Raw genomic sequence first — 12,440 nt, 5'->3', positions numbered from 1 at the left:
CTAGGAACCATTGCACAATACACTCTACAAATAAACCAAGTGAGTAGAGACCATGTAGGAAGTCACGACTCCACAAACTCCCTGAAGGCCATGGTGTCGCTTTAGCATGTGTGGTTGCTTTGTGGAGGTAGGCTAGTCCTTGTGCTGCCAGAAATGGGTGAGATGAGGTATGCTTTCCTTCCCTAATTCCCTATTAGACAACTTGCCCGAGAGATTATATTGGAAATGATGGGCCAAGTCTCATACCTGATAATAGCTTTCTCATTTCTGCCCCAGACTCTGAGTCTAGCAGGGGACAGCATTTGGGGGTCTTTCTGGATTGCCAGGTAAGTCTGTAATTCTTGGTTCTGTTGGGAACTCTTTTGGGACAAGAAAAAAAAAAAAGCCCGTGATCTTTCTTCTTGCGTTTTAAAAGGTGACTTATTTTTATGTGTATTTTCCACATGTATGTGTGTGTGCCATATGCACACAATGTCCACGGATGCCAGAAAATATTTCAGGTCCTCTGGGACTAGACTTACTGATTATTATGAGCCGCCATGTGGGTGTTGGCTGGAAACTGAATCCAGGTCCCATGGAAGAACATCCAGTGCTCTGAACCATTGAGCCATCTCTCCTGCCCCACCCACAACCTTTCCCATCAAGAAGACTTGCTGGGCAAACTGTAGGACAAGCCTTGCAGAATGGTGAAAGTGAGCGCAGACGCCCATGTAAATGACAAGGAGTTCATCTAGGAAACTTCTAGAAGGAAGCTCTGTGGCTAGCCAAAACTGACAGGGAGAGCCCCTGGCAAGCTCCTGTCTCTGGCATATTTAATAATTAAAATATTGACTTAGGAGATAGCTTAGCGATAGAGAATTGGCTAGCACGTATGAGGCTGAGCTCAATTCATAGCATCATTAAAAAAAAAAAAAAGAATAGCAGGGCGGTGGTGGCACACACCTTTAATTCCAGCACTTGGGAGGCAGAGGCAGGCAGAATTCTGAGTTCGAGGTCAGCCTGGTCTACAGAGTGAGTTCCAGGACAGCCAGGACTACACAGAGAAACCCTGTCTTGAAAAACCAAAAAAAGAAAAAAAAGAAAAGAAAAAGAAAAAAAAAGAATATTAACTTAAAGTTTTTTTTTTTTTTCTTTTCTAAGAGTAGGGTCTCACTTAGCCCATACTGCCCTCAAACTTGATGTGTAACCAAAGATGAACTTTGTTTTGATCGTCCTCCACTACCATGCTCAGTTTTATACCATCAAACCCAGGGCTTCACACGTTAGTTAAGTTTTCTGCCAACTGAGCAACGCGCCCCAACCCCTTTCTACTGTGGGGGCTGAATGGAGGGTGTTTGTACCTTAGTGGACATCCTTCGTCCACCAGAAATCAGCAAACTGGTGTCACAATCTAGACAATGTATTGTCAGTACTGCAAAAGGAGACAAATGTTACCAGCACCAGTGAAAATTACAGAGTAGGATAGGAAGCCGGGACATTGCAAAGGGCTTAGTTTAAAAACACATGTCTACGGGACACATGGCAGTGGTTGGAGGAGAAGGAAGCTTCGATTCCTTCATCCACACTTTCTTCATTCTTCCTTGGTGATCACAGACCATCGGGTCTCTGCAAATTCATATTTTCACAGGGAGGAAGTCGGAAGTAGTTGGAGCGGCGGAGTCGCCTTGGAGGCAGGCCTGCCATCTGCCGGCAAAGCTCATCTAGAGGAAAAACAGAGCATTATGGGAAGATGCTGGACAGTCACAAAGGCTCTTGTTTTAAGGGAAAGAGAAGACAATTCACTGTGGTATAATAAAAACAAAGGAGGAAAAGATGCGGGTAAAGACCTCAGTGTTGCCCCGGGCTGGGTACTTGTCACTTTCTAGAAAGTGTTTAACCTTCTCTGAGCCCCATTCTCCCTCTCTGTAAGAAAACATTCATTCCTGGCTTAACGGTGTGTTTGTGACGGCTGAAATGAAGCAACGGGAGCAAAATTAGCTTCCTTTAAGCACCCAGCTCCCAGTTTAGGTGGTGTATCTACTAACTAGAAAAGTGAAGCTCAACCACTCGCCTTTGTTGTTTAGACAGCTAACTGCAGTAAATCCCCCATGTACTTGAAAGTGCCTAGAGTCCCAAACACTTAGAGTCAAGGGCAAGGTGCTTCCCTTGCAGGTGGCCTGCTCAGAGCCAGTGGGGGAAAGCAGTGAGTTTCCTTCTGCGAAGTCAACTACAGCTTTTACTCAGGAACCCAGTGCCAAGCTAGGGGCTGAGTCAAAGGTGTCCCTGTCTGTGGTGTTGACTTTAACCACAGTAGCCGCTCGGGGCTGTCCGTGGGGAAGGTGAGAAAAATGTTTGTTCCCACCGTGCACGGTCTATAGCCATACATTTTGAAGCCTTGAAAATTATTCTTTTAGCATCTTCCCACTTTCCTCTACCTTGGAGGTTTGATAATAGCAATGTAAATGGAATTTCCAGAGTTGGAATGTTTATAATGCAGCCACTCTCTAAACATCCTACCTGTTTTATTATGGATTCTAGTCAAACTCTACTGTCTCCAAACATGTGTGCTCATGTCTGTGTTCTTTGTACAGCATGTGACTGGTGGTTAACATGACCATTGAGTCGGTTATTTATACTGATGGCTTGGCTACTCCCCAGAACTTCCAAAAGATGGCTTTTAAAACAGCCTGAGAAGGGCTAGGGAGACGCCTAAGGAGTTAAGAGCACAGGCTGTTCTTGCAGAGGACCCAGGTTCAGTTCCCAGCATCCACATGGTAGCTTACAACCATCTGTAACTACAGTTCCAGGGTCCTTAAGACCTTCCTCTGATCCCCATGAGTGTATGCATATGTGTACATACCCACATATGAGCAAAACGCTTATACACAAAAGACTTTTTAAATCTAAAAACCAAAGTTTTAAAACACCTTGAGCTTCAGAAAATTCTCACTGTGGGAGAGTTGGAGGTTGCAGTCTAGCCGGGGAGGGATCTAGGGATACCGAGTTAGGACTTAGACAGTTTATTTAGTATAGCTTCTGATAGGGGCTGATGGAAGACATGGGAGGTGCCCAGCACCTGCTTAGGAACCAGACCTCGGATCCAACAGCAGCATGCTCTATTTACCTCTCATGACTGTCCCTGCCCACTGACCACCCAAACATCACCTTACCTTTCATAGCTTCATGTTCTCTACAGACAAGTCGGGAACAGATCTCATTATTGATGATGTACATGCGCCGTAAACTGCCGAAGTCCCAAGGCAATGGTTAAAGAAGGAGATAGAGAAGGTGGTGAGAGCGTCTAGCCAGGGTGCCTCTTCAGTTCTTTGTTCTCCACTGTCCTCTCTTTGTCTAGATTTTTCTTTTTAAACATTTATTTATTGCAATGGTGGTGCACGCCTTTAATTCCAGCACTTGGGAGGCAGAGGCAGGCAGATTTCTGAGTTCAAGGCCAGCCTGGTCTACAGAGTGAGCTCTAGGACAGCCAAGACTATACAGAAAAACTCTGCCTCAAAAAAAAAAAATATATATATATATATATTTACTTATTCCAAATGTAGGAATGCTCTATCTGCATGGACTCCTACACACCAGAAGAGGGCGTCAGATCCCATTACAGATGGTTGTGAGCCACCGTGTGGTTGCTGCAAATTGAACTTAGGACCTCTGGAAGGGCAGCCAATGTTCTTAACCACTGAGCCACCTCTCCAGCCCCTAGATTTTTTTTCTTAAGTATATTAATTAAAAAAAAAAAGCTTTCCCTCAGCAGAATGTAGGCGATAGAAATGATTTTAATGATAAAGACAAAACAAAAAAAGAAACATTAATTACTCTTCTCAGTGGCACTTTGCACAACTTCTCATCTTAGCTCCTGCCTGTTGCTTTGCACTTCAGAGCTGAGCCTTTCTCTTCAGTTTTCAGTCGGCTAGAGCATCTCTTGAGGTCTCTCTTCCTATAGCCCTCACCTCCACAGGCCTCTATGAGACTGCTTTATGGATACTTCAATGCAGACTCCAGGCTCTAGGCAGCACCTTCGGCTAAAATGGTTACACTAACAACTCTGCCCCATCCAAGACTGCCACTCTGTGGCGGATGTTCATTAGTTACTGACACAAGCATTACCACCATGGAAGGTGCTCTCTGGACATTCTGGGATCTCTTACCTGGTGAAGCAGGCCTGGTGCACACACTGTCTGACTGGCCGATGGACAGAGTACAATCTTGTACAAGCAAACTTCTCATCCCGGCACTCTGCTCAACACAAAATAATAGGGACATCTAAATAGAATTAGCACAGACATTAAGGGTTAAAGGTCCGGTGAAGGGATACAGAACGGAGGAAGATGGAGTAGTCGTTACAAATGTATTTGGGGCATGTCTTGCTTGCTTGCCAAAACCAGACGGAGAGGAAGCTAACTCACATGAAATTTAGGTAATTCCCTACCTAGAAGCAGAAGTAGGTAAAATAATCTTTGAGTAGTCATCTAGGAAAAAAAATTAGTCTCTCTAGGACTATTCAGGTATTGATGTGAAACATGATGTTGAAGTCTGATGGTCTCCTTCTGAAGAACGAGAATTCTCAGGTACACCTTCCTTGCTCTGTTCTCAGCCATAGCTGCAGGTCAGAATTACCAGCAAGTTACAAGAACCAATGCTAACCACCATGTCCATGACACCATGGAATCTGCAGTCAAACTGATTTATTTCCTAGTTCATTCATCACCAAATAAAGTCCAAAGGTACTTTAGGGAGAGGGTGGTTTGAGGACCAGTTAATGGTGGCTGTTTCTTTTTCCTATGACTTTTAGAATAGAAGACCATTTATAAAAGAAAGAAGATGGATTTTGGGAAGTAAGAGTCCAAAACTCTTAAAAAAAAAAAAAAAAAGGAGGCAAAGACTCTATAGGAAGAAAAGCTCAAGAAAATACATGGACAATACGATCATAGGGCTGGAGAGATGCTCAGCAGTTATAGGGGCTGGAGAGATGCTCAGCAGTTATAGGGGCTGGAGAGATGCTCAGCAGTTATAGGGCTGGAGAGATGCTCAGCAGTTATAGGCCTGGAGAGATGCTCAGCAGTTATAGGGCTAGAGAGATGCTCAACAGTTATAGGGCTGGAGAGATGCTCAACAGTTATAGGGCTGGAGAGATGCTCAGCAGTTATAGGGGCTGGAGAGATGCTCAGCAGTTAAGAGCATTTGCTGCTCTTCCAGAGGTCCTGAGATCAATTTCCAGAACCCACTGGGCAGTTCACATCTGTCTATAACTGTAGTCCCATGAGATCTGATGTCCTCTTCTGGTACACAAATGTACATGCAGACAAAGCACTCATATACATAAAGTACATAAAAAAATAAATCTTAGAGAGAGAGAGAAAGAGAGAGAAAGACAGACAGAGAGAGACAGACACACACAGAAAGAGAGAGAGAGACAGAGAGAGAGAGAGAGAGAGAGAGAGAGAGAGAGAGAGAAGAGAGAAGACAGTCAGGCTATGGTGGTTCATACTTTGAATTCCAGCCCTCAGGAGGCAGAGGAAGGGAGATCTCTGAGTTTGAAGACAGCTTGGTCTACAGAGAGAGTTCTAGAAAAGTGAGGGCTACACAGAGAAGCCCTGTCTTAAACAGCAACGGAGACAGAGAATATCATAGGGCCAGAGAGATGGATTAGTGGTTAAGAATACTGGCTGCTCTTCCAGAGGACTCAACACCTGTTCACAGCACCCACACCAGCAAATCTGATGCCATCTTCTGGTCTCCAAAAGTACTGCATGCATGTGATGTTACACAGACACACATTCAGACAAAACACCCATGCATATACAATGAATAAGTAAATACATAAATATAATAACCATACCTGCAGTAGTATTTCTGTCACCATCTGAGAATGGAAGGCAGAGATTTTATTTAGTTATTAACAATTCTACAAGTCAGCTGGGCCGTGGTGGTGCATGCCTTTAATCCCAGCAGTTGGGAGGCAGAGGCTGGTGGATTTCTGAGTTCAAGGCCAGCCTGGTCTACAGAGTGAGTTCCAGGACAGCAAAGGCTACACAGAGAAACCCTGTCTCGAAAAAACAAAAACAAAAAACAAAAAACAATTCTACAAGTCATCACCTCTGTAACTACCATGTGGTTCACTTGGCTTGAACCCAATCAGGATCCTCCGAAACAAGGAACAAAGGAATTGAGGAATTGAGGACTCTTAGTAACTTCTAGAAGGAGACTCATATCAGGCTGATTTCAGACGCACAACAAAGATACTTAAGAATTGAGATGGAATCCTGGCTTTCACCTTTCTCTAGTAGTGAGTTGAGGAATTTATTGAATCATAAATGAAAAGAAATCACAGTAGTGCGTGCCTAAATTTAAACCCAGAGGCAGAGATGGGCAGATCTCTATGAGTTCAAGGTCACTTTGGTCTATACAGAGCTCCAAGGCAGCCAGAACTGCTAGTGAGACCCTGCCTCAACAAAACCAAACAAATCCAGAACTTTCTTTTTCTTTTTTTTTTTTTAAATACGGAGGTCTTCCTATGTGTCCCAGATTGGTTTCAAATCCCTGATTCTCCTGTCTCAGCTTCTCAGATGGCTGGGATTGCACACAGGTACCACTATACTCAGCAGTATGTAAAAATGATTAGAAATACAAGACAAAGGGAGGGCCTAGTACCCAGAAGACCAGCTCCTAGAGCTGAGCAGAGGAGACCAATGCTCTGTAGGAGCTTTCCCCCCGAGACAAGGTCTCTTCTCCATGAGACGAGGTACGGAATCAGAGTCACTGCCCCTTTGATGAGAGGTCTGGGGTAAAGGATAGGAGGGGCCAGGCTCATAGCCCAAACTGACCGAGGTGTGAGTTCACATGTGCTTAGTTTACAGGAAGGAATCAGGGCATCGGGAGAGTCTCTGGGAGGGCGTCACTGGAGAGCCATTAGTAGAAAGAAGAGCAGGGAGAGGCCAGATAACCTCTTCTACTGCACGATTTCTTTCTTTTTTTATTTGAAAAAAAATTAAACCTTGTTTTTATTTTATGTGTATGGGTGGTCTGCCTGCATGTGTAGCTGTGTATCTCACGTGTGCAGTGCCTGAGGAGGCCAGAAGAGGGCACTGTAGCCCCCGTTCCCACCCCGAGGACTGCAGTTGGAGATGGTTGTGAGCCACTTTGTGCATGCTGAAACTAGAACCCAGGTCCTTCTGGAAGAGATCTCAATTACTGAGGCATTCCTTCCAGCCCCTACTGTATGTTTTCAGACACATCCCTGTGCTGATTAATTCCCAATCCTGTGTTTCTAATTCGGACCTCATTCCTGAAGTTCAGAATACATAGGACTAACCAATATCTTGTGTGGGTTATTGCCCTTTTGGGAGATTCTTTTAATTCAACAACCCATTACCAGCTGGAGTTACTCTTCAGTTGAATGGCATCGCCAGGCACCCAGCATGGCTGGGAACTGACTGTCGTCATGGTCATCACACTGCTGACATTTCACTCTTGTTTCGTGGCCTTTGTGCAGGTCATCCTTTCCTAGAACTCCTGCTTCAGAGATCCTGGCTGCTTGTGGTTAAATCCCTCGGCTTTCTGGCCCAAGTCGGGAGCAGAAGTGGACTGGGGTAATGAAAATGATGGTGGAGAATGATCTTCAAAACTGATTAAAACCTTCCCTTACTTATGGCCTCTTCTCAGGCTTCCATTCCCACCCTAAGCCTTTACACGCACAGTTGCCTTTCCGGCTTAGAGAGCCGCCTCCTACCGAAGTGATTGGCTCTCCCACTTGTCTTTCAAGGAAAACATCCAGTCAGTGGAACCCTGCGGCATACTCAAGAACACTTCCTCCCACAGCTTCCCTTTGCTAACCCCGCTGACAGGTCGTATTTTGTCGAGTCGTGGAGCCACAAGGAGTCTGTTATCTATTGGACAAAAGATACCTGGTGGAAGAAATTCACTATTCACTTTTGTTCGCTTTTAAGTTTATGACACATAGCAGTTGGCTTTCAAAAACTCGTTGTTAGAAGCAACCTAGGAAGCGGGGTGTGATGGCACACACCTTTAACCCAGAATCCCGGAGGCAGAGGCAGGCGGATCCCTGTGTATCTGAAGTCAGCCTGGTCTATGGAGTGAGTTTCAGGCCAGCCAGGGCTACAGGGAAACATCCTTATATGTAAGTACACTGTAGCTGTTTTCAAACACATCAGAAGAGGGCATCAGATCTCATTACAGATGGTTGTGAGCCACCAGGTGGTTGCTGGGATTTGAACTCAGGACCTCTGGAAGAGCAGTCGGTGCTCTTACCCGCTGAGCCATCTCTCCAGCCCGAGAAACATCCTTTCTCAAAACAAAACAAAAAGCAATAAGCACCAAATATAACCTAGGAACAGGAGGTGCAGTTCAGTGTGGAGCGCTTGCCTAGCGTGCACGGGGTCCATCTCTAGCTCTCGTAACTGCAGCAAGAAGGCTAGCCTCTACCTCCTTTCCTTCCTTCCTCTTTCTTGTTCTCTAAAAAGCCCAGTTTCCTCCATATGCCACCCTCTGCTTTGCCCTTCGCCCTGTTTTGCACTTTTATTTTGCCTTTACCCAGTGAGTCTTGGAAACATTGAAAGATCTCGCCTCGGCTTTTTTGTTTTGTTTTGTTTTTTCGAGACAGGGTTTCTCTGTGTAGCCCTGGCTGTCCTGGAATTCACTCTGTAGACCAGGCTGGCCTCGAACTCAGAAATCCGCCTGCCTCTGCCTCCCAAGTGCTGGGATTAAAGGAGTGTGCCACCACTGCCAGGCTCGTCTCAGCCGGCTTTTTGTATGCCAGCCAAACTGCAACCCAGGCTTGCCAGGGTTCAAAACTGCCATGGATTTAAAATACATGGAAGGATGTATTATATAAACTGTAGGTCTGTTTAGGATACTCCAGCAGCCGCCTTGCCTTCCCTACGGGCTCTGAGAGAAAGTCCAAAGTGGCCCTGGTGGCCCCGGGATCCCAGATCTGAACTTACCCAGGTCATCTGTAGAAGGTGTAATATCAGCCAGAACTGAAAAGGCACAAAACAGTAAGGTGTGAGAAGGGCCTTGAATTGCAAGGGGAATGTAGAGCAGCTCGAGGGAGCATGGGATATCCGACTGGGTCAAGGTATACGCCCAGGGGCAAGGAATTATTTGGAGTAATTGGGAACATTTTTGAATGAATATTACTGCTTTTAAACATACTTACCTTTGAACATCTTTAATATAGAGTTTTTTTTTTTAAAAAAAATATGCATTGATGGATTGCTGACACACGTGCCTGTGTAATGGCATCGGTTTCCCTGGAACTAGCGCTGCAGACAGTTGTGAGCTGCCTTTGGGGTGCTGGGATTGAACCCAGGTCCTCTGGAAGGACAGCCAGTGTTCTTAACCACCGAGCCATCTGTCCAGCCCCATATACCTCTAATTTTAGCTATTTATCCACACTGTTCCCTCTTTTTATTTTATTTTACATCGATTTGTTTATTCTGTGTATGTGTGTGCCCACAGGTACACAGATGTGCATGGACATGTTGCAACACCTGTATGTGGAGGTCAGAGGACAATTATGGAAAGTCCATTCTCTCCTTCTACCATGTCAAATTAAGTTCCCTGTGCGCAGCAGCAAGCACCTTTCCATGCCGAGCCACCTTGTCAGCCCCGCTTCCTCCTTTCTCTTTTTGATATAGCTGCTAGCCCTTGATCCCACAACCATGTTTTCCCAGACCTAGTAATACAGGATGAACTCAGGAGCTGGAATAAATATTGTCAATGTTGCAAGATCTTGCTGCTTCTTAAGAACTGTAGTAGGCATCACCTGTATCGTCCGTCGGAGGATCGTTCACCAGATCTGCAGAGACACAAGACAGGACGGGGAATGAGGAGTTAGGGTTAGAGCTGCAGGCTGTGGGGCTGATTAGCTAAAGGAGAGAGGATTTGAGTAGGGACAGGTGGCCTCAGGCCAGCCAGCTGCTGCAGGGACTATCCCTGGGAGAGGAGGGGACAGTACTGTTGGGCACGTTTGGACTGATAGTGGCCACTAAGAAAGACAGAAAGGTGCTGTGTCACTTCTTCTCTGGACAGACGTCACCCTCAACCCTTTCCGTCCCCAGTGCTAATAAGTAAACACCACAAAGCAGGCTGACTTACTAGGGTCGTCTGTGAATGTCTCGGGCACATCATCTGAAAAACAGACAGAACAGGTTTTCTGGGCATCCCACCCCCCACTTCCGATGAGTGAAACTGTGGAGCACAGCACCCGATGCTCAGTTCTAAAGCCCACAGGGCTGCTTTTCTTTGCCTGCCTATCATAATTGAAATGGGCTTTTATAAAGTGCTGCCCAGCCAGGAAGGTTTGCCAGGCCCAGCTCTGTTGCTCAGGATCCTGTGGGCCACTTCAGCCTTTCCTTCAAGTCTGGAATACACTCAATTCTCCAAATAAAGTGATTAGTTCCCAAGTAAGTAAACAAGTAAATAAGTAAAGTAAAATGAGAAAAATAAGTTAAAGCATTAAACACAAATATCTCTAAATGACTAAGGAATTGGTGACATTTTTGTATTTTTTTCTTTTTTTCTTTTTTTGAGACAGGGTCTCAGGTAGTCCAGGCTGGTCTGCAACTCATTATGTAGCAGAGAATGACCTTGAACTCCTAATCCTCGTCTCTGACTCCAAATGCTGGGCTAATAAGCATGAGCCCTCACACCTGGTTATGTGGTGGTAGAGATGGAACCCAGGGCTTTGCAGATTTGGTAATCACATTACCAGCCGGACTACAGTTCCAGCCCAGAAGTATCTACTTAAAGCAAAATATCAATGGCATTATGATCACTTTTGCTTTGGGACAGGGTCTTGCTTGGAAGCCCAAGCTCACCTGAAAATCCTCCTGTCTTAGTCTCCCAGAAGCTGGGATTGTAAGTGTGAATTCACTCAGGCTTGTTTGACATTGCAGTGTGTGTGTGTGTGTGTGTGTGTGTGTGTGTTAAACTGGGGAGTAACTCAGAGCTTCACACATGTTAAGCACAGCTTCTAATGTGCTGATGTGTATATTCGCATGTGTCTGGCTCAAAAAGTGTATATTTTTATTATACATGTGATACATGATATACACATATAAAGTGAAATAATTACTGTAATCAAATAGTCAAATTAATGTACTCAGCTCCTCACATAGTTACCTTTTGTATATAGGGGAGCAATAATGATATTTAAAATACTATATTCAAGAAATATTCCACTTGTAACTGTAGTTTAGAGTCAAAACCCAGTTTTCTGCTGGACGTTGGTGGCGCATGCCTTTAATCCCAGCACTTGAGAGGCAGAGGCAGGTGGATTTCTGAGTTCAAGGCCAGCCTGGTCTACAAAGTGAGTTCCAGGACAGCCTAGGCTACACAGAAAAACCCTGTCTCGAAAAACCAAAAAAAAAACCAGTTTTCCCCACTAGAGGTCAGCAAATTCATGTAATTTGCCTTGGCTTGCTTGCTTGCTTCCTTCCTTTCTCTCTCTCTCTCTCTCTTTCTTTCTTTCTTTCTTTCTCATTTTTTCAAGCTTCCAATTCTAAAACAGATTTCTGCCAACCCCCACTTTAGCAATAGTTTCTTTAGAAAATGTTTATTAAGCCAGATGTGGTGACGTTCACCCACCCAAGGACTGCATAGTAAAAAACTGTCACCCATCTTCCAGAATGCTTTTTGGTTGGTTAATTGGTTTTGTTTTCTTGTTTTTGAGATAGGGTAGCTCTAGCCATCTAGGAACTCACTATATAGACTAGACAGGCTGGCCTAGAACTCACAAAGATCCCCCTGTCTCTGCTGGTATCAAAGGTGTGTGCCACCAAGCCTGGCCTCAGAATGTTTTAGAAAGTCAAAAAGGTTACAAGACTCCCCAAAGTTAAAACACACTTAGAGGCATCATTTAGAGGCTGGGGCTGACACAGCCCCGCTGTGCTATTCAGACCCCATCTCAGAACCAGAGTAATTTTTCAGATGTAAATTTTGGCTATGACAAAGCCATCTGAAGCCCCAGCACAGTCCGAGATCCTCCTCAGGAGCCAGCACTGAACTCTGGAAGTAAGGAATTCTGCATCTCCACCTGGCCCTTATGGGGCTGTAAACTCATCATTTGACTGGTGTAGGTGGGAAGATCAGAAGTTCAAGGTCAGCTCCTGAGAGACATTGTGAGACACTATGTGTATGACACAGAGAGAGAGAGACAGAGGGAGACAGAGAAAGAGAAAAGGAGAAGAAGGGAAAGAAGGAAGGAAGGAAAGGGAGGAAGGAAGGAAAGGGAGGAAGGAAGGAAAGGGAGGAAGGAAGGAGGGAAGGAAAGGGAGGAAGGAAGGAAGGAAGGAGGGAAGGAAAGAAGGACGGGAGGAAAGAAGGAAGGAAGGGAGGAGGGAGGGAGGGGAGGAAGGGAGGGAGGGAGGAAGAAAGGAAGGAAGCAAACACCTTGGGACAAGCGTCTTTGCCTTCCAGTTATCTTG

The 12,440-nt window shown here is 45.2% G+C and overlaps 1 protein-coding gene across 3 annotated transcripts in view; it reads right to left on the bottom strand.

The window, feature by feature from the left end:
- Window positions 1–1,383: 1,383 nt before the first annotated feature.
- The window catches only part of Mfap5 (microfibril associated protein 5), an 18,353-nt gene continuing 7,296 nt past the window's right edge, over window positions 1,384–12,440 (bottom strand). For all 3 annotated transcript variants that reach the window (XM_031380956.1, XM_031380957.1, XM_031380955.1), the window contains 7 exons: window positions 10,111–10,143; window positions 9,779–9,811; window positions 8,955–8,990; window positions 5,834–5,857; window positions 4,143–4,230; window positions 3,150–3,223; window positions 1,384–1,700 (listed from right to left, as the gene is read on the bottom strand). In XM_031380956.1, the coding sequence (XP_031236816.1) occupies window positions 1,588–1,700; window positions 3,150–3,223; window positions 4,143–4,230; window positions 5,834–5,857; window positions 8,955–8,990; window positions 9,779–9,811; window positions 10,111–10,143 (401 nt within the window). In that variant the 3' untranslated portion in view covers window positions 1,384–1,587. The remainder of the gene's footprint in view (window positions 1,701–3,149; window positions 3,224–4,142; window positions 4,231–5,833; window positions 5,858–8,954; window positions 8,991–9,778; window positions 9,812–10,110; window positions 10,144–12,440) is intronic.

Source organism: Mastomys coucha, unplaced genomic scaffold (assembly GCF_008632895.1).
Source record: "Mastomys coucha isolate ucsf_1 unplaced genomic scaffold, UCSF_Mcou_1 pScaffold20, whole genome shotgun sequence".
NCBI lineage: Eukaryota > Metazoa > Chordata > Mammalia > Rodentia > Muridae > Mastomys > Mastomys coucha.
This window is presented reverse-complemented; position numbering and strand designations above follow the sequence as displayed.